The 26,719-nt window shown below is 30.5% G+C and overlaps 2 protein-coding genes across 3 annotated transcripts in view; one reads left to right on the forward strand and one right to left on the reverse strand.

The window, feature by feature from the left end:
• Positions 1 to 26,719, reverse strand: part of LOC143251916 (26S proteasome regulatory subunit 8) — a 291,595-nt gene that overhangs the window by 166,309 nt on the left and 98,567 nt on the right. The window lies entirely within an intron of this gene.
• Positions 1 to 26,719, forward strand: part of LOC143251915 (116 kDa U5 small nuclear ribonucleoprotein component-like) — an 86,856-nt gene that overhangs the window by 38,658 nt on the left and 21,479 nt on the right. Inside the window, 5 exon segments of the mRNA XM_076503278.1 lie at positions 2,959 to 3,125; positions 5,081 to 5,272; positions 6,004 to 6,094; positions 22,004 to 22,139; positions 22,240 to 22,367. Coding sequence (XP_076359393.1) covers positions 2,959 to 3,125; positions 5,081 to 5,272; positions 6,004 to 6,094; positions 22,004 to 22,139; positions 22,240 to 22,367 — 714 coding nt within the window.

The raw sequence follows: 26,719 nt of genomic DNA on the forward strand, positions 1-26,719 counted from the left end.
CTTTGGCCATCTAGCTTCCGTAAGGTTCGGAAGGAGGAAGTTGTTCTAACTAGACTGCACATTGGTCACAGTTTTTTAACTCATCGTTTTATTTTATCTGAAACATACTAACATTTGAAATATAATTTACAATTATATACCAAACTTAATGATATAAATACATTAAACAGTAATTCAATAAAATTTTGAATGAAAGTCGACAAACATGATAACGTGGCCTTTGACCTGTGACCCTCCCCAATAGGGTTAATGTGATGGATGCATCTGTTTAGTTGAAATAAGTTCTATAAAGCTGGATATAATGTTCATCAGGATTGACATCCTCTGCTCATCTAAGAACTTATAACACTAAAAATTTAGTTTAAATACTCATGGTAAGCACAGCACAAATAGCCTGTTGTGTAGTTTGGTACTTGACAACAAACATACAAGTAATCAGTTTTTACTTCATGTCAGGTTCGGCATTCATCTTACTTCCTTATTTGGACTTCATGGAAGTTCGTGATGGGAATTCTAACAAGTACAAGTATGCAGTTACAGTAGTAACTACTGCAGAAAACAAAATGTCTGCAAGTTCTGAGTAGTTTCCAGTTTTTATGTGATGAGATTTCAATAAGCTCTTATCTTAATCTTTTACAAGAAAGCTCCAACAAGCACTTTTCCTTTATGAAGAAACCAGCAGGCAGTTTTAATATGTGTGAAAACTCTAAAGTCTAGAGCAGTAACACAAACAAAAAGAGAGTAGTTATTTCTCTATATCTTATACATAAAACTTTGGTTCTCTCTCTCTTTCTTAATAATTTATGTCCATCTGTTCAAAAATGAAGACAATGTTGTATTCTGTTCCTTCATGTAAAGTAATGAAGCTGTCATTGTCTTAAGTTACAAAGGCTGGAGTTATTGTGTACAAGAGATTGTGCCACAGCAACTGTTTCAGTAAACTGAATAAACACTGATGGAAACTTGATAAGTTAATTTATTATCTTTTTGTGACATACAAGTAACAGAAAATCATTAGTAACTTAAGAGATAGCTCTTTCTGACCTAGAAACATTGTGAGAAATTATACAGCTATACAATTTGACCATAGATTATAACCTCTGAATTCCATTTAAAATATGGCACATGGAAGTAAACTTTTGGAGATAAAGGTAAAATGAGAGAGGAAATTTTCAAACTTGTCATCAGTCTAAGAAAACATAAAAAATCAACCCTTTTCAGCCTGTTGTTTGAAGTTTTACAAATGTATAGCACATTGGCTACTACTACTCTGATATGGAGCAAAAGCCACTGGATATGAAAGATATAGTTTGGTTAATACATTATAACATGTTTTCTTAACTTTTAATTTGTTTGAATTGCAATTCATTACTTGAGATGTCAAAAGAATAGCATTAAAGTTTAAGTCACTAACATAACGTTTTCAAATGCAAAATTACTTTGCCATTGTTTTCTTATTTTTCTAAAAGCATTTTTATTCCAAAAGATATCCCTTCTCACAAAATATGTTTTAAAAATAATCTCATTGATTCTTATTTTGTAAACGAGTACTAATGCCATATAAGTACCACCACATGGTTGTTATTATGTTTGTTTTTAAAATATTCATTAATTCCACACCAGTCTTCTGTAAATCAGACATATAGATAACTAAATAATAACAATGTTATTACCTTTATGATAAGGGTAATTACATTTTTACTTAAAACATGGCATGATGATGATTAGAAATAATTAAGTGGCTCGGCATGGTCAGGTAGTAAAAGCACTCGACTCGTAATCTGAAGGTCACAGGTTTGAATTCCTGTCACACAAACATGCTCACCATTTCAGCTGTGGGGGCATTATAATGTGACTGTCAATCCCAATTTGTTGGTAAAAGATTAGCCCAAGAGTTGCCGATGGGTGGTGATGACTAGCTGCTTTCCCTGTGGTCTTACACTGCAAAATTAGGGATGGATAACACAGATAGCCTTGGTGTAACTTTGCACGAAATTCAAAACAAAGAAACCAAATAATTAAGTAGCCAGTTATTCATTTTGTATATGTACATTGTTTGAATTGGACAGGCATAAAACTAATATACAGTGAAGGTTTTAACCATTAGAGTTTTTACACTTCCATATTTTTATTGAGATTTGTGAAAATTAGTAAAATACTTACCATGACCAATTTTTAGCAAATTCCCTAGTGAACTTCATCACAGCAAACAGTTTCCAGTTTTTCAAAGTCATTTCCATTGAGTCAGACTCCTTCATCTCCAAGGATCCTGTTCTGTTACACAGTAGCATGTAAATTCATAAATAGATGTTGTTTATACAGTAAGTTAGAGTGTACAGTTTGACCCTAATCCAATTAACGAGGATTTATCTTTTTACATAAATGTTTTACTTGATTGAATGACCAATTAATCATGGTGTTAAAGTCTCTGTTGTTGTTTTTTTATTGTTTATTTACATGTACATTTCAATCATTGTGCAGTTATGATAATATCAGTAGATCTCAGTAAGATGTATACATATAATTTCCTGTTGTGGAATACAGTAATTGAAATTATCCTCTAATCAGTAGCTTAGGTGTTTAGTGAATAAGCTTTCTGTAGTTCTAGACTATGTATGCTGGTCTTGTGATAACATAACTGCTTGTAGATTCAGTGTCTAAATGTTTGAAATTATTCCTTAAGCAGTAATTTGTAATTTATGTCCATATTTTTGTGGTTTATTTTCTGTTTGCTATAATTTATATCTTATATCCATAAATTCAGTTAGAATTATAATTCCTTTGAGGGTTTTGTCAGTGTAGCCAGTGGGTGACAGTGCCTTATTTTAGTTATGAATGAATATTTTTTCTTCTTCTTGTCACATTTGTATAACTTATTAAAAGAGTATTTTTCCTTATTTTCCAAACAGTTGTGATCTCACATTTTAACGTAAATTCTACTTTTTGTTTTTCACGTAGGTTTCATTAAATACAGAACGTCTTGTCAAACATGCCGTGCAGGAGCGAATGGCAATAACGTTATGCATTAACAAAATTGACCGGCTTATTCTAGAGCTCAAACTTCCTCCTCAGGATGCCTACTACAAGCTGCGACACATAATTGAAGAAATTAATGGTCTTTTAAGGTGTGTGTGTGTGTATATACGTGATTAAGTATCATGTAAAGTGGAAAATAGGCCTCAGTGTTTATGTAGTAGCATATAATGTGGTAAATATACCTTGTTGTTATATAGTAGTATTTATAGTATTTGCCATTATATAGTAGTATGTCAAGTGCTAAATAGATTACAGAATGATTTACAGGTAACTTGTGCATTTTATGCCTGGAACTTGGGGAATTCAGTCATGATATATCTCCTCAAATCAATATGAAGTTTATGAACTGTAGTTTTTGCTTTTCTCGGAGTACTTTCGATGCTAACTTGCTCTTGTATTCCGTACTATTTTTCTGTTTATTCTTATTTGTTTCCTCTCATACTGTTGGTCACTTTTTCATCTTATTGTCACCCAGTAACTTTTTGGTTTTCTAAGACTTAAGTTTTATCTGTTTCTCATTCATTTATGGCTGTACATAATCTTAGAAATTCTGAAGAGGAATATCGGTAGGTTTTCCATCTGAGATATTGTTTTAATTTTTCTGGTGTTTGGAAAGGATCCACTGTTTGTAAATATGTAAATTTGATCAGTAGATGTACATATAATGCTTCAGTATATGTATTGCATCTAAATCTTGTCACTGCATCAAGATGTTTTAATTTCATGAGAAGCTTTACTAAACCATCATGTGACTAACTTAGGATAGGAGAAACTAATCCTGAAACTTATTCTGTCTCTCTGTCCAATACAAAGCTATCTGATGTTTTTGATATGTTTTTATTAGTTGCACTGATGTCTTTACTTCATTTTGTTCTGTTAATGTCCTCAATAGCTACACAACAAATTGTTTTGTTCATACCAATTAAACTGTGAATGTCATGTATGTTTTATAATTAAGCTGCCTAAGTATTTAGATTTCTTCATTATGGCATCTGTTTACCTGTTTCATGTTTATCATTTCCTCACTGTGATAGCTTTCCACACATTTTTATCATTTAACTATGGCTTCTAACTACTTTTATTCTTGCATTGAACATCTCTGTATTATTTATTCAATCACTAAATTCTATATCTTTGACTTTTCAAAGCTGGCAGACCTTTATAAACCAAAACAAAAAATTAAAGATAATTTAATGTGCCAAGCATTTCCTTTTGATCTTCCTTGGTCTGCTAATTAGATGTTAGACATTTCTTTTACTTTACCAAGACATGCTAACTTTGAGATACCACATATTTTATTTGCTATACTAAGTTCTGCTGGTCATAGTAATTTAAAGGTCAAAATAAAGAATAATGTAATAATATGTGAACCACCCTTTATCTGTTTTATTCAGTGCCAGTCAGACTTTTCACAAAGGTTAAAAGCAGAAACTGAGATTTAAATATATTAATTTCTAGGTTAATATGGATTACTTTTATAATTACACTTTTGATTTTAAAAGAGAAAGTGTGAAGACTAGATCACTGAAAATGTAAAATACAATGGTAGGTTTTTAATCATGACATCATTTTACTATGATATTTGTAAAGTTCAACAAGTATTATGACATCATTTTATCACAGTAGAAATGTATAGTGACAAGTATTGTATTGGATCACCATAATGTCATGTTATACCCTTGCTTGGTATATCTTGTTCTGGACGTAATTTCATTATGTTAGGAAAGTTCATCAATATTTATTGACTTATAACATTATTTCATTGCACTAATTAAAGATTCACTTGGATATTGAGTCACGACATCAGTTTAATGCATACTTGAAAGTTCACATATTATTATTAGAGCAAGATACTTCGCTACTGTTAGAAAGTTCTTCAAGAAGAGTGAATTTCCATAAACATGTAAAGTTTAGTGGGTGATATTAAATTGTGACTTGTTTTATTACACTTTTGAAGTGTTCAGTGTGCAATTTGCACTATGGTTTGTAAATTGATTCTTAGTACTAAAAGTAATACTACCGATATGTTACTTTTTTATTTTAGTTTGTATTCAGATGAAAACGACCAGCCTACTGTGTCTCCTTTGTTAGGAAATGTGTGTTTTGCTAGTTCTCAATATAGCGTGTGTTTTACGCTTAGCTCCTTTGCCCAACTTTATGCTCAGACGTATGGCAACATCAGTCCTTTTGATTTTGCTCGTCGCCTCTGGGGAGATATCTACTTTAACAGTAAAACGTAAGTATTGAAAGATACCTGTTATAGTTTTATAATGTTTTTGAATACTAACTTTTGGAACTAAAGTGCAAGTTTGTTGTAATATCAAATGGTTTCATCATAATTTGAATACAGATACAGCAGTAATATAACCTTCTTGTGGACTTAAAAAGTTATGTAAGTTTTTTCCAAAAGAAGAAAAAAAATTTGATACATGTATAGTTATAATCTTAAACATGAATATTAATCTATCATGCAACACTTGCCACTTAGTTATACTAGTTCTGTGGAATTCTGTCACTCGTAACCCTGGCCAAGAGTGAGATGAAAAAATAAGCCTAGTCTTTGTATACTGGTGGAGTGAATGTTATATATTAATAGTTACAACAATATGAAATCACTTTTCTAAGAAAATGGTGTTAGTATTTATAAAAGGTATATCTCAGAAAGGTTAGTAGCAATGACACGTTGAAGTTGTAAAAAAAGGTATATTTCAGAAAACATGGAAGAAGTGTTGTATTGATGCTACTTGTTATGCAAAAAGAGGTGTGTTAATTGGTGTTAGCAGTTAGAAAAAATGTATATCTAAAAGCATTGAACTTGTATCGTTGATATTAGTAATTATAAAACAGCATATGTAAGAATGCACAGGAGAAAAATAGTGTAATTTGTATTTGATTTCACTAAAGAAATGAAAAATATAAATATTATGGAGGAAAAGGAAAATGATATATCTGTGTTTTCACATGCAGAAGAAAATTCACCAAAAAGCCACCTCATAGTTCAGCGTTAAGGAGTTTTGTTGAGTTTATTTTGGAGCCACTGTACAAGTTATTTGCCCAGGTTTGATCTAATGTCATTTTTTAGATTAATTTAGAAATGAGGAAGATTAACAGGTTAACCTTTTGGAATTTTGTATTTAAAATTTTCTTTAGAAACATATTTTGCCATTCTTGATGACAAGAAACCCACTTGAAATAAAAATGTATCTCAGAACGGTTGGTATGGGTATTAACAGTATTGATAAGGCGAGAACAATGTTTCAACCTTCCTAGGTCATCTTCAGGTTAAGAAAGAGAGAGTTTGCAAGTGATGGTTAATTATCAATAAAAGTGTTAATACCCATACCAGCCATTCTGAGATACGTTTTGTCATTGAATGATGATTTGGAAAAAAACCTAAACAAAAAAAAGTTTCTTTTAAACTTTCTCACAAGCATCAGTAACGATTAAATTATTCATATTTTTTTCAGAATTCCCAATAAATGTTAGTATAAAGTAATGATTCCTTGAGACACAAGCGATGTTAGTAGAAAATGATAAATGACAGTGGGAACTAGTGGTTGAATCAGTCACACATCAAAATAACTGATAAATGAAACAATTATTGAATTAGCTTTATCTTTCCTAGTACTTAATAAATGTTAGGATGAAGTAATGGCTAAAATGATTGTATTTGTCAAAATATGAGACTGATGAACAGATGTTAAGGCTGATAGATGATATATTCCCACCTCAGTGTGGGTCCTACTCTTTTTATAAGAAGAATACAGGGTTCTCACAAGGATCCCAGACTTTTAACTTTTCCTCATTAATCCCAGTGAAAATTTTAAGAGTCCCAAGGATAGAATTCAACAAACGTAAAAAAAAACAAAAAACCAAGGAAAAGCAATTCTATGTTAATGAAAAACTTTTTACTATGCACACAACAAGAATTTTACAAGTGTAGACAGGCATGTATATGTTTAATTTTACAAGTGTAGACAGGCATGTATATGTTTAATTTTACAAGTGTAGACAGGCATGTATATGTTTAATTTTACAAGTGTAGGCAGGCATGTATATGTTTAATTTTACAAGTGTAGGCAGGCATGTATATGTTTAATTTTACAAGTGTAGGCAGGCATGTATATGTTTAATTTTACAAGTGTAGGCAGGCATGTATATGTTTAATTTTACAAGTGTAGACAGGCATGTATATGTTTAATGAAAAAATGTTTTTTGTGCCAGTTTACACTTCATGTTCTTTCTTTTCTTTAATGAGTGCAAAGTAATTTTCGTAATAAGATTAAAAAACTTTTCTTAATATGAAAAAAAATTTAATTATCATTTGCATAACCATCAAAACTTCCTAAAATTTCAATTTTTTTTTCAGAGAGACAATGTGTTATGTTTTGTTTTATCCTAACTATTTGAGGTTGGTTGATTTGACTAACCATAAACAAATTTGGAAATAATTATAAATTTACTCTATATTCTTTATGGAATGAATGCAAATTGTAACAGAAAAGCTTGTAACAGTATGCATCTATTTAAGTTTATTGTTTTATTAACCTTTGAACTGTTTATAACTGTTACTTGCACTATATAAATTGCAGTTGTTTTGCTAAATGTGTAGCTCACACTACAGTATTAAATTACAGAATGCACAATCTACTTGCGAGCACACCTCATCAAATTATTGATACTATTACTCATATATAATGTATGGACTATTCATGAACATACCTAAAATTTAATTATTATTATTATTATTACTTATTTCACTTTATATAAACTAAAAAGTTTTAAATTTTAGCCAATTTTATAATGCATAAAGAATCTGCAAGAAAAATAGAGTACTTACCTGGGTCTTCTTTTTTCTTTCTTTTTTCACTCTTGATTGTTGTTGGAACTTAACCCTGATTTTTTATATTAATTGTACTACTATGTTAAATAAATTTTGTTTAATTAAATAATGCACAAGACAACACAGAATAACAGCATGCAAAAAATAAACAATGCTCCATAACTATCGGTTTTTCTGACTTTCTAACTGAGACAAAAGCCGTTAAAAATTTAACTCGTTGATGTGTTTGAACTGGATAGAAAACAGTCAATTCTCTGTTCAATGATATTATGCACCATTTATAGAGAAAAAATTTGGCTTTCCATTAGTGATAACTAATATAATCTTAAAAGTTATGAAAAACTATTTGCAAGGGCAACCATGGCCAGATGGTTAAGGCACTTGATTTGTTATCCGAGGGTTGCATTTTTGAATCCTCGTCGCACCCAACATGATCGCTCTTTCAGCTGTGGGGGGCGTTATTATGTGACGGTCAATCCCACTATTCGTTGGTAAAAGAGTAGCCCAAGAGTTGGCAGTAGTTGGTGATGACTAGCTGCCTTCCTTCTAGCCTTACACTGCTTAAATAGGGATGGCTAGTGCAGATATCCCTCAAGTAGCTTTGCATGAAATTCAAAAACAAACAAACAAACAACAAACTATCAGTAAATTCTGAAAAAGAGGATGTGGCATGGCAAGCAGGGGTCTGATTTTCTGTTTTATTGTGCTGTAACTAAAGGCTATGTAACTTATGCTTTGCCTGAATTATGAAAACATTAATATGAGTAATTTACATTTAAATTTGTACTTCTTAAAGGGGTGTTAAAAAAATTAAAGAAAGAAGGCATAGAAAACAAATGTCAAAGTTCTCATGCCAGGAGAGATTGAGAACTTTGTAAAGATATTTTTTTATGAAATTAGGAACTTGAAAAATAAATAGTAATAAAGTTTGATATAGTAGATTTGTTCTGATGCTATGTTTATTCATATACACTGAAAATTAAGTCATTTACTTAAATTTTAAATGTAAAAAGTTGTAACATGTACACTTTGACCTACGTGAAATGAAAGGGTGAATCATGTGCTAGTTTCACATGATTATATTTTAGTGCAATTTATTTTCATTGGTGAAACCTGTTAGAAGTTGACTGTGGACAGCTGTGTGCAAATTGTATGTTGTTTAGTCTGTTATGGTGCAAGCTTTGAAGCAAAGTACTTGTGCTTTCCTTGCATATGGGTCATTTTGCTGTGTGTATTCAATACCCAGGACAAATCTTATGCATACAGGATGTGGGAGTTTGAGTTAACTGGAACCCTGATGAACTGTTAGTATCAAATGATAATTAGTCATTTATCAATATCTGTAATAAATGTCAGCAGGAAGTGATGACTGAATTAGCCATATCTTTGAAACAAAAATGTTTTACAGCTCATTAAGAACTGCTTACAGAATTAGTCGCATCCTTTCAAAATGTTATACATATCAGCAGGAAATAATGGTACATTTAGTCATCTGTAAAAAACTTGACACTACTTGATGAGAAGTAGTGGTTGAATATAGTCATATGTTTCAAAATACCTCCTGCATGCCATTTTGGTGTGATGGTTGAATTATCCATATTTATTCAATGAATGTAATAAATGTCATTAAACAGTAATTATTGAGTTAGTTATATCTTTCAAAATCCATGTTAAATTGTGAGTAGGAAGTAATAGTTGAATTAGCTCTTTCTTTCAGAACACTTGATAAATGTTATTATTAAGTGATAAATGAACTAATTATAAATGTATTCTAAAGATGGCTGATGTGGGTATTAAAACTTTAATTAAAATATCTATACCAGCTGTCTTTAAAATACAATTTTACTTCAAATGGGGTTTTTGTTATCACGAAGTCATCTTTAAAAAAATGTTCATTAAACTTGGGTGAGAAGTAGTCATTGAATAAGGCTTCATAACTGTCAGTTGGAAGTAATGGCTGATTATTTCAAGTTACATTACATTTAATGGTTGAATTAGTCTTACATATAAATTAAATATGATAGATGTCAGAAGTAATTATTAAATATTTTAAAATACTCATCAAATGTTATTATAGAAATAGAGCTGAATTTGTCACAACTTTCATAAAATCTGGTATTTGTCATTATGAAATAATTGTTATGTTAAGTGTATATCTGAAAATACATTATAAATGTTACAAGGAGATATTTATTTATTAAAATACATTATAAATGTTACAAGGAGATATTTATTTATTTATTCTTACAAGCTTAATATTGAAGTGTAATGTTTTACTGTCAAAAATTGTCAGCCCAAACAATTTTAACCATTAAAATATGACAAAGAACAATAAGTATGTTTAAGTACTAGTCACTTTTGTATTATTATCACTAATACAGTCATGGAATGGACCATTATGCTGTGATATGTTTGACAAAAGTGGTAGTTCATTCTTTAACTGGTCACACAGGTATTTTGTGACCATACTATAACATTTGATACAATCATAGGATACACACTCTTTTACTGCTTTCAAAAATACTGTAATTGCTTACTTTAGTAATATTACCACTAGCACAGCTATATGGTATACCATTCTTGTACTACTAACACAATTATAGGGTGCCCCACTTTTGTACTAATACCAGTATTATGTGCAGTCTTATGGTGGTCGGTTCTTATTTCTCTAACTCAGTTATTGGGTAGCTCAATGTTATGCTGCTACCACTAACACACTTTTGGTCATCACTCTTACACTACTAACATTAACACAATCATGGGTAATCTATTTTTGTACTAGAATATCTGACACATTTATGGAGTAGTCCATTCTTGTATTAATAACACAGTCATGGGGTGGGCCATTCTTCAAGTATCATCTTAAATAGTAATAATGTTACCATGATCAGTTATGGGGTAATCCATTCTTGTACGACTATCACAGTCATATGTTAACCAATTTTTACACTGTTACTATAAATACATTGGTGAGTAGCTCAATCCTCTATCATCCGTGATGATGAGAAAATCCACTTGTAGAGAAAATTATATATTTAAAAATGGCTGGTATGGGTAGAGAAAGCACTGTGTAGAGGAGTGAACAATGTTTCGACCTTCTTCGGTCATCGTCAGGTTCACAAAGAAAGAAAGGACTACTGACCGGTAGCTGACCACATGTTTGAAGGCAGTTGTGTAATTGAGTATAGGAATGTAGAGGATGTGCTTAGATGTTTGATTATATTTATTAATATAGGTATAAAGGTGTTCCTTTGTATTGGTTTATTTTGGGCTTGCATTGTTGTATAAGTAAGGCTTCTTTAATATTGTGTTTGTTTATGTTTATTTCTTTATTTAGTATTTGGGTGTTTTCTATGGTTATGCTGTATTTATTTGATTTGCAGCATTTGAAAACGTGAAGGTGACTTTTTGTGCTCTTTGAATCTGGTTTCCATTTTTCTACTTGTTTCACCAATACAGAAGTCATGGTCGTTATCATATTGTATTTTATAAGTAATGTTGGTGTTGTGTTTACCAGTGTAGTTTTTACATAGTATAGATCTCAGTTTTGTATCTGGTTTTTGAATAAATTTGATATTAACTGGGATGTCATATTTTGTTGCTAGTTTTTGCCAAATGTTGGTTATTTTTCTGCTGATGTTGGGAATCTATGGTATGCAGCCATATATGCTTTCATGATTTTTTATATCGTGGGGTATATTAACTTTTCTTTGGTGATTTTGCTTTCTGTCTAGGTGTGTGCGTATAATGTTTTCTATGGTTTGTGGAGGAAAGTTGTTGATGTTGATGAAGTATTGTTTTATTTTGTCTAATTCATCGTTAATTTTATCTGGTGAGCATAGTTTTATGGCTGTGTTTATTTGGTTTCTTAGTATGTTGAGTTTTTGTTTTGTTTCATGTGCTGACTCCCAAGGAATGTATAGTCCAGTGTGGGTCATTTTTCGTTGGATTTCTGTTTTAAATTGTGTGTTGGTTCTTGTAATTTTTAGGTTAAGAAATAATATTTGATTGCTTTCTTCCTGTTCACATGTGGAGTTAATGTTGGGATGTATAGAGTTAATGTGATTGAAAAAATTAAGTTGTGTTCTGTTGATGTGAATCCTGCAATTGTGTCATCTACATATCTGTACCAAAATAGTGGTGGATGTAATGCTGTGTTAATTGGTTGTGTTTCAACTTGTGTCATAAAAATATTGGCTGGAATTGGTGATACTGGATTGCTGATGCTTGGGCCATTTGTTTGTATATAGATATTGTATATAGTATATAGTTAGTATATGGTTATTGAACATGAAGTTTGTCTTCATCAAAGACTTTTAATTTCAAGTCCAACCTTAATTAACTTAATCAATAAGCCTTAATGGCCAGTTTTGATGTTATATCCCTCTTTACAGAAGTGCCAACCACTGAAGCTTGCAAAATAGCCTTAGAACTCTATATCCAAGACCCTAACCCATCAATAGACATTCCTAGCAACCCTCATAGAATTCACCACAATGAAAACAAACATCTAAGCATGCCTTCTATGTTCCTACACTCAATTAAATAACTGCCTTCAAACATGTGGTCAGCTACCAGTCAGTTACCCTTTCTTTGTGAACCTAACAATGATCGAAGAGGGTTGAAACGTTGCTCGCTCCTCTATTAGTGCCTTCTCTACCCATACCAGCCGTTTTTAAGTATATAATTCCTGTATTATGTATAATTAGGAGATAGCCCACTCTTTTGCTACTAACATAATTGTGGGATAACCCATTCTTTATAAATATCACAGGCAATGATGGCCAATTCTTGTGATGTAACCACTGCTGATCTTATGATGAACAACACTATTTATTTAAGAAGGGTTTGAAGTAAATGTTTAGCACAACACTGATGTCATCTTCAATAGCTAAAACAAAATATAAGGAACTTTTATCAATCCTTGGAGAATAATTACAATTACTGGTTGGGGTACCTCTACCCTGGGAAGAAGTTAGGTAAATTCATGATTTAATGAAAGGTAACTTTAGGACATCTAAAGTTGTTTCCCTTATATATAATTCAAAAACCAACCCAGAACATTCATAAAAACAGCAAAATGTGAAACTGTTAATTTGAATATATCTTCTCATGGACCCAACAAACCTTCATACCAAATTTGTGAAGATCTGTCAACAGGGGCAGAGTAGTGGTAAAAACACCCTGCAAGATCTTTCTTAAAACTGCAAAATTAAAAATTTGTTTGTATTTTCCCATGGACGTAATGAACCTCCATACCAATTTTGGTGAAGATCCATCCACACACTGTGAAATATTTACATGGACATACAACAGACAGTATTATTATATTTATATAGATGGTGCCAATGCATTGGGTTTGCATGTGATGTATTCTTAACATCATATCTGCACCTTGAGAATGGAGAAGAATAAAGTTCTCCGTAACTGGAAACATAGGAGAAACGGGAAAATCATGACCCCTACCTATTGCAATTCTACATGCACACAGGATAAAACTTTCACATAGTCAGGGGTGGCACATCACATGATAAAGTTTTTCTAGTATCATTCAAGCAAAAGTTCCATTATGTTATAATATCACTACATTAATTGAGAACTACTAACACAATTATACAATGGCCTATCCTTATACTGCTGATTCAAGTATGGAATAGACAGTTATTGTACTGCTACCACTAACACAAGTATAGATGATACATTTTGATGTTACATCTACAAATAAAATTATGGGGTAGCCTGTTTTTGAACTGTTACATATTATAATTTATCTCAGAGGAGTCTCCAGTTATGCATTACTATTTCAAATAACCTGAAATTTTTAATTTAGAAGTTAATTAAATGTTAATGTGTATTAAATGTATGATATTTGCCATCTAGATTGAAACACACAATTTTCTTTATTAACACAAATATACTTTAATATACAGATAATAATACAGTTTTTAACAGTTCTTACAAATATTGGTTTATATACAAGAGTTTTACAAACTATACTGAGTCTTCAATTTGGTAAAGAATTGAGTATTTTATTGATGGTCCATGTCAATGACAAGCAAATTAATATTGAGTTGATTTTGTTGCACTTCACCTAAGCTGATGCTGTCTTTTCTTGGCTGGCCTCACACCAGTTACAAGCTCACTTCTTGCTGAGGATATTTAATGTCCTAGTAGAAATAATAATGTCTGAAGTAATTCACAAAAGTTGAATGGTTTGTAATGTTCAAAATCTCTAAACGTATCTGGTCAAATTCTGTAGTTTTCCAATTAACAAGTGTTAATCACAATTATAGCTTCTGAGTAAGGCCAATACTTTACTGTCTAGCTGACCAATAGTATTCTTTCAGTGTAGTGTAATGGCTTACTTGCATATACTCACATAAGATTCTTAAATGTTCAAAAACACACTAGTATTTTTGTAAACTACATATTGTTGATTGTTGCTCTTAAAAATATTTACAAATTCAGAGAACAGTTGGGAACATGAGTGATACAAATCCAACATTATGTTACATGCATGAAACAAATGTAGGTACCAAACTAAATGTCTAACAGTGAATCTCTTACAGTGTTAACATAGTCATAGGGTAATCTGTTGTTGTGCTAATAAATTTGAAATTGGCATGGGGTTGCTCATTCTTGTACTACTAACACAATCTTAGATTAACTTGTTCAATAATGAGATTTCTCATACTTGTACTACTAACACAATCTTAGATTAACTTGTTCAATAATGAGATTTCTCATACTTGTACCACTAACACAATCTTAGATTAACTTGTTCAATAATGAGATTTCTCATACTTGTACTACTAACACAATCTTAGATTAACTTGTTCAATAATGAGATTTCTCATACTTGTGCTACTAACACAATCTTAGATTAACTTGTTCAATAATGAGATTTCTCATACTTGTACCACTAACACAATCTTAGATTAACTTGTTCAATAATGAGATTTCTCATACTTGTACTACTAACACAATCTTAGATTAACTTGTTCAATAATGAGATTTCTCATACTTGTACTACTAACACAATCTTAGATTAACTTGTTCAATAATGAGATTTCTCATACTTGTGCTACTAACACAATCTTAGATTAACTTGTTAAATAATGAGATTTCTCATTCTTGTACTACTAACACAATCTTAGATTAACTTGTTCAATAATGAGATTTCTCATACTTGTACTACTAACACAATCTTAGATTAACTTGTTCAATAATGTGATTTCTCATACTTGTACTACTAACACAATCTTAGATTAACTTGTTCAATAATGAGATTTCTCATACTTGTACCACTAACACAATCTTAGATTAACTTGTTCAATAATGAGATTTCTCATTCTTGTACTACTAACACAATCTTAGATTAACTTGTTCAATAATGAGATTTCTCATACTTGTACCACTAACACAATCTTAGATTAACTTGTTCAATAATGAGATTTCTCATACTTGTGCTACTAACACAATCTTAGATTAACTTGTTAAATAATGAGATTTCTCATTCTTGTACTACTAACACAATCTTAGATTAACTTGTTCAATAATGAGATTTCTCATACTTGTACTACTAACACAATCTTAGATTAACTTGTTCAATAATGTGATTTCTCATACTTGTACTACTAACACAATCTTAGATTAACTTGTTCAATAATGAGATTTCTCATACTTGTACCACTAACACAATCTTAGATTAACTTGTTCAATAATGAGATTTCTCATACTTGTACTACTAACACAATCTTAGATTAACTTGTTCAATAATGAGATTTCTCATACTTGTACCACTAACACAATCTTAGATTAACTTGTTCAATAATGAGATTTCTCATTCTTGTACTACTAACACAATCTTAGATTAACTTGTTCAATAATGAGATTTCTCATACTTGTACTACTAACACAATCTTAGATTAACTTGTTCAATAATGAGATTTCTCATACTTGTGCTACTAACACAATCTTAGATTAACTTGTTAAATAATGAGATTTCTCATTCTTGTACTACTAACACAATCTTAGATTAACTTGTTCAATAATGAGATTTCTCATACTTGTACTACTAACACAATCTTAGATTAACTTGTTCAATAATGTGATTTCTCATACTTGTACTACTAACACAATCTTAGATTAACTTGTTCAATAATGAGATTTCTCATACTTGTACCACTAACACAATCTTAGATTAACTTGTTCAATAATGAGATTTCTCATACTTGTACTACTAACACAATCTTAGATTAACTTGTTCAATAATGAGATTTCTCATACTTGTACCACTAACACAATCTTAGATTAACTTGTTCAATAATGAGATTTCTCATTCTTGTACTACTAACACAATCTTAGATTAACTTGTTCAATAATGAGATTTCTCATACTTGTACCACTAACACAATCTTAGATTAACTTGTTCAATAATGAGATTTCTCATACTTGTGCTACTACCCCTAACACAGCTAATGGAGTGGTCCATTTTTGTACTACCAACACTGAAATGGCCACAAGGTTGGTCATTCTTGTACTCATAAAAAATCGTTGGATAGCCTATTCTTGTACCTTTTAATAAATTGGAAATAGGCTTTTTGAATACATCAAGTATTTGTTTTGAATAGTCCGTTTGCAAAGTGATTTTCATATTAAGATAAAAATACTTTTCTTCACCACAAATTTCATTTGTGTAATCTCTAAAACCTCTTAAGTGCTTTTCAAATGTTTGTGTTCAATAAAACTTTATAATTTGTCCAGAGTAACTCTACACAAATTTGGTCAGTTTGACTGATCTCATAAGCACCAAAGAAAATTTGAAATAAGTTACTTTTTTACTTTGTAGAATGACTTCAAATTTAACATGAAATTATATTCAGTTATTCTAAGCAGCTTGAAACTAGTAACAGTATACATCTGTATATAAATACATTGATTGTTTATAACCATTTAAACTATGTCTAACTACTGTTCTCACCATTATAATTTGTAAATCACTTGGGAAATATGCAGGTCCTTTTATATTATGGTATATTTTGCAAGAGTAACATGTGGGAAAAGTACTTTGATAGTGTATTTTTTTAAATTATTATTGTAGAAGTAACTAAAATGTAAAAATAGGAATCTCTTTAGATTAGTTAAGATTAGATTAGGTAAAATAAATGAAGTGCTTACTCAAATATATTCTTGTTTATTGGTGTCAAATATTGATGACCCTTAACCTTATTTTTTATACTTATGGTAGTGATGCAATAAATAATATTTAATTAATTAAATAATGCACAATAGAACATAGAATAATAACATGCAAAAAGCAGATAATTTCTTCTAACAATTACAATTTTTCTGTTTTTTTTAACTGTGCAACAAGAGTCATTACAAATTCATCATATCTAATCATGGTAATTTATATATTACAAGTGAAATTGATGATTATCTGTTCAGAATACAGTGTAATATAATACATCATATGATATGGGAAAACCTTCGCTTTCTATTGGTTATAGGTAATATATAATTTTCTGTTCATTCCATTAGTTATATTAGACGTTAGAGAAAACTATTAGCAAATCTTGAAAGAGGCGATGTGACAGGTGGGTGTGGAAAGAAGGGTGTGAGTTTTTTATTTAATAGCTCTGTACCCAAAGAAAATAGAAAATTATATTCTTTGTAAGCAATGATCATTTTATAGTGAGTAATTTGTGTTTAATTTTGGGTGTGTGATGGATAAAATAGAGAAGATTCCTGGAGAAGATGTGTGATGTGTGTCACTCCAGGTGAAATTCAGGTGTTTTTAAATATTCCATATAGAATTGAGATCTTGAAACTTGTTTACAATTAAAATGTGGATTATTAGCTAAGATTTTATTTTACACTAATTGGTATAACATAAACAAAGATTAGTTTGATAAACATTTGAATTTAAGACACAAAACCTTGTGCCATGCACAGTAATGAATAACCATGGCAATAGGGTGTAGTAATAGTTTTCTTACGTCTTTTTTTTTTTTCAAATGTTGACTCTCTACTATGCAAAATAATTTTGATTTTAAAATAAAATATGTTTATGCACCAGAAAATTTTAAATTTCACATCTTTATAACCTCCCAATAATTTTCAGACATTTTTCAGACAAAATTTATATTTTATCTTTTATTTTCATCACTTTACCTCTGTATGAGTTGGGTGTCAATTTGACTGACCTTGTAACCACCATATAAAATAAGGAAATTAACATAAATTTTGCATTTTCAATCTAGAAAGACCACATTAAGACAAAAACACAAATGTTTAATCTAAAAAACTTAAATCTTATTATATATTCATATATATACATATTTAGTATTTTTTATTATATTAAATGATATCAGGTATGTGCACTTATGTTATTGTACCCATAAATGTAAAGCTAGTCTTTTGGTTGTGTTTTAGTGGACTAGTTATTTATAAAATACAGTTACTACAGAAAGTGTTCGTACCCCTGCTTTCTGAGTAGTTTTTTGCTCATAACTTAAAAAGTATCATGATTAGGCTAATAGAAGTATGATATATTATAAATATTATACTAACACATATCTACATAAATTTGTATGTAAATTAAACAACAAATAAACTGTTTATAAACAAATAACCAAAAATAGAAGGAGCAGAAAGTGTTCATACATTTCGGAACGTGTGAAGAAACTGATATTCCCGTAACAATTTTTAGTTTGGCGAATAAACTACATTATACCATTCCAGAAGTAGACACTGGGTTCATAATTATTGGACTTTAGTCAGCAAAAAATTTACTTCCTGCAATTTAGCGCCGTCTCCGTCATTATCTGCTTGGTCATCATGGCGAACAGGAAACAACTGTTCAGTGATTTAAAAAAAACGAATTATTGTAAAATACAAGTCTCGTGTGTCTCTTTCGGTATTGCTACACAACTTAATGTGCCAAAATCTAGTGTTCAAAGCATAATTGCCAAGTTTAAGCTTACAGGATCAACTGCTAACCTCCCTCGTTCCGGATGCCCCACCAAAATTCCAGAGAAAACCAAGAGGAAGGTTCTTAGAGAAGTTAGTAGGAACCTTCGTTTAACACGTAATGACATTCAGAAACTGGTTAGGGAAACTAGGATTGAAGTAAGTACCTCAACAGTTACAAACATGTTATGCTCTTCTGGGTTTAAAGCATGCTATCCTCGTAGAACTCCATATTTAAATCCTGTTCATTTAGAAGCAAGATTGAGGTATGCAAGAAAGCATGTAGATAAATCCTTTACCTATTGGAAGAGTATTCTTTGGTCAGACGAGACTAAAATCGAGCTTTTCATCCACAATGATGTTCGCTATATTTTTCCTAAGAAGGAGGAACGAAATCTTCCAAAGAACATTGTCCCTTCAGTTAAATACGGAGGTGGCTTAATCATGCTATGGGGTTCCTTCAGCTCTTCTGATGTAGGCAGCTTTCACAGCATCAACGGAATCATGAAGAAAGAAGAGTACGTTGATATATTAGGCACTTATATCAAGAATGATGCTCGGAACTTGTGGCTTGGACGTCATTGGATCTTCCAGCACGACAATGACCCTAAGCACACATCGAAATATGTGAAATCCTGGTTGCAGAGGAACCATATAAGCATTCTGGAGAAGCCATTGCAGTCACCCAATCTCAACCCAATTGAAAACTTTTGGCATGAGTTGAAGAACAGGGCTCATCAGCATCATTTGAAAAACTTGAAAGTGTTTGAGGCCTTCTGTAGAGAAGAATGGAAGAAAATACCACTCTTGTATTGTCAAACGACCAAGGAGGGCTATGAGTAGAGATTGCGACAAGTAATTCACCTGAAAGGCTACACAACTGATTTTTAAAGTAGATGCATGAACACTTTCTGCCCCTCCTATGTTTCGTTATTTGTTTATAAACAGTTTATTTGTCGTTCAATTTACATAAAAATTTATGTAAATGTGTGTTAGTATAATATTTATAATATATTATACTTTCATTATCCTAATCATGATACTTTTTAAGTTGTGAGGAAAAAACTAGTCACAACGCAGGGGTACGAACATTTTCTGTCATAACTGTACAGTCACTTCTCCCTTATAAGACATTATATATGTATATATGTTATTACTATTTCCAAATAAGTTTTTATACTTATTTTTCTTGAAATGTATGACAGTAAATAAAGTATATTATTGATTATCACTTCTAGTTATGGTGAACTTTTTTACTCATTTGTTTCTGGTGTCAGTTGCTATGCCTTATGGATGCCTTCACAGATGGAGGATGTAAAATGAAATATTTTTTTTAGGTTTTATGTATACATTTTGAAAAAGACAAAACCCATAATTTGTTATATTAATACTATGGAATTCCACAATAATTTATCAAGCTTACTAACTAAGCTGTATTTGGGTCTAAAAAAATTTAAATTTTGAGCTCACTTATGTTTTACCCTACCCAATGGAATCTAGAATATCATAAAAGAGGTTTCTACCCAAATATTTTAAAGAGGCTAAGAAAGCCATTAGGGGAAGACATTCTGAGATTTTGATTGGTTATACATACATCGTTGGATGAAGTTAGAGTTTGTAAGCAGGAATTTACAAAAATTGAAGATGTAGACAGAGCCATCTTGGTGATTTTACAAAAATTATCAATATTTCAGAAAATAGAAAAGACAGGAGGTTCTTATTTTACATTATGGTTTATCAGTATTGGTAATGTGAGTGCATAAGTTGAAAGAAACTGTAGACTTTGTATTTAGATGTTGCAAACATTTAATTTGATTCAGTGCTACATTCAACATACCATAATCTGAAGAGATCTTCTTTGGATAATTAGCATAATTTCACATCTTTACCTTTCCACTTAGTTTATTTTTAATATGCCACTTTCCTTTCATATTCTTTGTTTGATTATTTATGCTAACACTCATCGACAAGTTGCTGCAGTTGATGTAATGTTAACATTGGCAGAGGTTGTTTGAGCTCTTGCAAAACATGTTTTGCTTATGATCACTTTATGAAAGCTGGTTGAGCAAAGCATAGAATAAACTTAAGACATTATTATCCTGTCAAATACCAATTTTAAAATAAGTAATGCACATGTTATTAAAATATAAAACTGAAATGCAATTTAACTATCTATAAAAGTGATATGTGTTAGGTAACAAAAAAACATCCAAATTCTAGAGATCCTGGTTTCATCATTAAACTAAGCTTTATTTTGTCTCTTTTTTAAATGGGTGTATATACATGTTTTCTGTTAATTTAGTGACATAAAAATGAAAAATTTGCTCTTTCTATTGGTTATAAGCATGTCATTCAACTTAAAACTGCCATTTAGCAACACAGCTGCAACTTTGCAACTGGGTGTGGCTTATCTTGAGTAGAGAAAAATTTGCAACTATTTCCTCCAGGGACAACATGTATGAATGTACTCAAATTATTGGTAGATAACCTCTTACACTGTACTTTGAACATTTTTGAGAGACTGTCTACCTTAGATGTACAATTTATTTTGTATCAGCTCAAAACGTTGAAAACCATAACTGCAAACTAGTGATGAGATATCTAAACTCAAGTTTTAAACAATATTTTAGAGGGTTTTTTAAATGTAAAAAATAAAAATTTGATACAACATTAAATTGGAACTTGCTTGATAATAATAATTTCATTAAAATACATTGAAGTGCTTTAATTAAATTTTGAATATAACTCCATAACATGCAAGAAGAGTATTAAAAATGACATTATTGTTATAAGGATGATCATAACATGATATGGTTCATTCTTGTACCAATACCACTAAAACAATCATAATGTGTAAGTATGAGTTACTTGATAATTTCATAATATAATATTTTGGCATAAATTTAGTTGTCAGTAATGTATATTTAGTTAAGAAAACTGTTATAATGAAGGCTTATTTTTGTTAACTTTACATGTAAATGTAATTTTTTCATCTGTAAGTTATTTGTGATGTAATTCAGCTCTAAGTGGTTTGCTAAAGAAATTGAAATTAATGTTAAGATGGATAATTTATAGATATTTATTAGTGAGTGTATTCAGATATTCCATGGTTAGTAATGTTTTATAAGTCACCGTCTATCAATATTTCAGGTTGTTGGAGACGTTGATGAAACTCTACTTCGTCTGGTTGATGAACTTTCAATAAAATTGTCAAAAACTGAAATGAAACTCAACATTCGTCCACTTCTCCGTTTGATATGTTCACGTTTCCTTGGAGATTTTAATGGTATTATTTTATTTATAAACATGGAAATTTCAAATATCAGGATTTGTTTTCACCTACTACATTATGCTGAGTACTTATTTATTCTCCTATTTGTGTACAGGTTTAACAGACATGTGTGTTCAACATGTTCCGTCGCCTGCTGAGAATTCAAAAAAGAAAATTGAACATATTTATACTGGTCCCCAAGATTCTGAGTTATTTGAAGCCATGGTGGAATGTGATCCTGACGTAAGAATACTTAATTGAATATCTCAGTACAAACCTGTTTTGTTTTACCATGACCTTATTTTTAATGTATTTAGTATTGTTACTAACTTAAAATGGTAGTTCCCAACTCTTTTATGGTTTATACTCCCATTCCGATATCTGAGCCAGATACATACCTTTAAGGCATATAATTTGATAGAAAACACAGTATTTATATTAATAACATTGTTAATCAGAAGAAATAATTCAAGGGTAAGTCAGTAGTGTGTGAATGATGAAATCAGGTTAGTGAAGTACTTTTCTTGACTTACCAAAACTGCCCTCTATATTTTAAAATGGTATTTATTTTATTTTTTATAGTTTTTATAGGTTCTTACATAGCCACGACCACATGTTTGAAAACATCGACCTAAAACATCTTCACAAATTCTCTTTTTGTATAATTGTAATTTAACCTTTAAAATTGTTAGTACTAACTATAATTTATATTATCTTGATAAAATATTTCCACTAATCTTGTCTTGATCTTTAAACCTTTAGTATTATTTAATCATTTTAAAAATCTTCGGTATTTATTGAGAGTCTGAACATTTTTTGAAATTTCAGTTTAACCTTTTCAGCACAGGTTTAGTCCTTCTTACTTGTTGTAGTTTTCATGCTGTTGTTTTTAATTAGTTATTGTATGCTCACAAAATTATCAGTAAATAATACAATATTTCACATGCAACATACCAGTTTTTTTTATTAAGTCTCAAGGTTTGTTAAGTAATGTCTTGTTGTGCCTTTTTTGTTTTTGTATATGGCCAATTAAATGTGCAAGGTAAGTTTCATTTTAAGATTGAAAATACTTTTATACATCAGAAAACTTTCAAGTTTCACATGTGAAATCCTTGTAACATCCAGATAGGTTTAACAAATGTTTCTTAAAAAACAATTTTGTTTTGTGTCACCAGTGAATCTCTGTATGGGTTCAGTCAGTTTGAATGTTCTTGTAACCACCACATGAAATTAAGAAACAAATATAAATTGTGCCTTTTTTGTTTCAAAATGGCTACAGATTTTAACACAAAAACACAAATGTTTAGACAAAATAGTTTTAATCTCATTACATTATACCTTAACATTTGATTTATTATTTTTATTATATTGACCTTTCAGTCATGTCTGGCTAACAATAGAGAAGTTATATTGATGTGACATGTGTGCACTCATTACTATATTCAATAATTTGTAACTAGCCATTTGCCTTTACAAATTGGCCTTTATTGTCTGTGTTTTAATGGACTAGTATTGTGGAAAATAGAGTCACATTTCAGTTATTATACATTTTATATGTATATAGATTATTAATACTTACAAACAAGTTCTCAAACTTATTTTTCTTAAAAAATGTAGAACAATAAATGAAGAATGAAGCAAACAATTATCTTTTCCATTTACAACCTTTGTACTTGGTTGCTGCTTATCATAGCTTGCTAGGCCTTATGAAATTTCACACGTGGAGGACATGAAATGAAAAATCTTTTTTAGAGTTTATACATACATATTGAAATTACCAAAAATGCATTAATTACTTCATCAATACCATAGAATTCCATTATAATTTATCAAGTTTGGTAACTAAGCTGAATTTGTATGTAAAAAAATATGAAGGTTTCTGTCAAAAAAAAAAGAGGAGAGGATGCAATTATATTTGAAAAATTCTGAGCTTTTGAATGGTTATTCATATATCATATATAGAAGGGCATGCATATAAGGGACTGTTTACAAAAAAAAAGAGAGAGATGAGCAAGACTACTGTGTTTTATTCACTCAGCAAGTATAAAAGATGAAAGGTTTTGTATTTTAAATGCCCCCCTGCTAGTACAGTGGTTTTTCTCTGGATTTACAATGCTAAAATCAAATCAAGGGTTTGATTCCCCTTGGTGGCTGAGCAGATAGCCTTTTGTGGCTTTGCTATACAGAAAACACACACAGTATTTTAAATTCTAGCCTTTCAGTATTGGTAATTTGAGTTTCTAATTTGTACAAAATTATAGATTTTGTATTTTGACATCACAAGCATCTAATTTGAACCAGTGCTTTATTCAGCACATCATGTGACACAAAAAAACATTTGTGTTTTTTGTTAATATTTACATTTTAATTGAGAAGTTAAATGTTGCATAAATTAAAAATTTGAATTATAATCTACAGTTTGATTCCAAACATAATGAATTAAATTCGTAAAATAGTAGATTAATAAACATTTTCAATACGAATTAACAAACATGATGATGTGGCCTTTGATCAATGACATGCTGCAACAGGCTTAACTCTGTATAGACTTGTTCAGTTTGATCATCCATGTAATCACCACTTAAATGTGAAACTACACACGTTATAACATTGAATTTTCTAAGCATGTCCTCGCAAAATGTGACAAGGTTTTAATGAACATTACATGTCTCTTATGAGATTTTTAATAAAGTAATTTTATTAAAAATTTGTCTTTGAATTTATGAAATTTCTACTGTGCCACTCTGACAGCAAGATGGTTTTCACATTCAGAACGAAAAGGTTTTTAGACCTAAAGTTTTCATACTACATTTACTTGACTTGTAGAACCTCCTGTGTAGATATTGAAATTTTTAAAGTAACATCATGTTTTATGTAATTTTTCATTTGACCAAACTTGTTACCACCACATAACAAATGTGATATCTAAAGTATCATTATCATCTTTCCAGAATAATTATATGTCATAACATACAGTTTCAGTTATTTATCCCAAATGGCTCATGACAGTTAACTTCTGTTTCTATTTGATTTTGTTATTCAATTACTCTTCAACTCATATATAGCTAATAATCCTGCTATACAGGCTAAATCATACAGTTAACACATACCTGAAGTTACCTAATAATCCTGCTATACAGGCTAAATCATACAGTTAACACATACCTGAAGTTACCTAATAATCCTGCTATACAGGCTAAATCATACAATTAACACACACCTGAAGTTACCTAATAATCCTGCTATACAGGCTAAATCATACAGGTAACACAAAACTGAAGTTACCTAATAATCCTGCTATACAGGCTAAATCATACAGTGAACACATATTTGAAGTCACCTAATAATCCTGCTATACAGGCTAAATCATATAGTTAACACATACTTGAAGTTACCCAATAATCCTGCTATACAGGCTAAATCATATAGTTAACACATACCTGAAGTTACCTAATAATCCTGCAATACAGGCTAAATCATACAGTTAACACATACCTGAAGTTACCTAATAATCCTGCTATACAGGCTAAATCATATAGTTAACACATACCTGAAGTTACCTAATAATCCTGCAATACAGGCTAAATCATACAGTTAACACATACCTGAAGTTACCTAATAATCCTGCTATACAGGCTAAATCATACAGTTAACACATACCTGAAGTTACCTAATAATCCTGCTATACAGGCTAAATCATACAGTTAGCACATACCTGAAGTTACCTAATAATCCTGCTATACAGGCTAAATCATCCAATTAACACATACCTGAAGTTACCTAATAATCCTGCTATACAGGCTAAATCACATAGTTAACACATACCTGAAGTTACCTAATAATCCTGCTATACAGGCTAAATCATACAGATAACACATACCTGAAGTTACCTAATGATCCTGCTATACAGGCTAAATCATACAGATTACACATACCTGAAGTTACCTAATAATCCTGCTTTACAGGCTAAATCATACAGATAACACATACCTAAAGTTACCTAATGATCCTGCTATACAGGCTAAATCTTATAGTTAACACATACCTGAAGTTACCTAATAATTCTGCTATACAGGCTAAATCATACAGTTAACACATACCTGAAGTTGCAATACTGAATGAAATAATACATAACTCGTGAGAATATCTTTTGGAGAAATTATTATTATTTTCTTTTCTATTGTCTAACATAATAACTTTCCAATGTTTACATTTTATTTGCTTTTATGACAGCAGATAAAAAGTATACAGGGTGTCTTAAAGTTACATACTCATAGTTAAAATTTACTGGTAATCTTTATTTTAATAGCTGTTAAAATGTGTATATACACATTATACACTTCCTTCTAGTCTGTGTACAGTCACCCATTATAATACATTTTATCTGAAAAATAAGTTAACAAATATCAGTTATAAAGAATAGAATGGCCATGAATACAACTTGAAACATCCTGTGTACAAAAGTTAAAATTTATTCTCTCATTTTTCTTTCTTTTTGTAAAGGACCCGTGGTTGTTCAAACAACCAAATAATACTTAACTCAGGATGCTACTATTGTTTTGTCAAAAGCAACCAAATGTTTTTTTTTTTTTAAG

This window comes from Tachypleus tridentatus, chromosome 6 (assembly GCF_004210375.1).
Source record: "Tachypleus tridentatus isolate NWPU-2018 chromosome 6, ASM421037v1, whole genome shotgun sequence".
Classification (NCBI taxonomy): domain Eukaryota; kingdom Metazoa; phylum Arthropoda; class Merostomata; order Xiphosura; family Limulidae; genus Tachypleus; species Tachypleus tridentatus.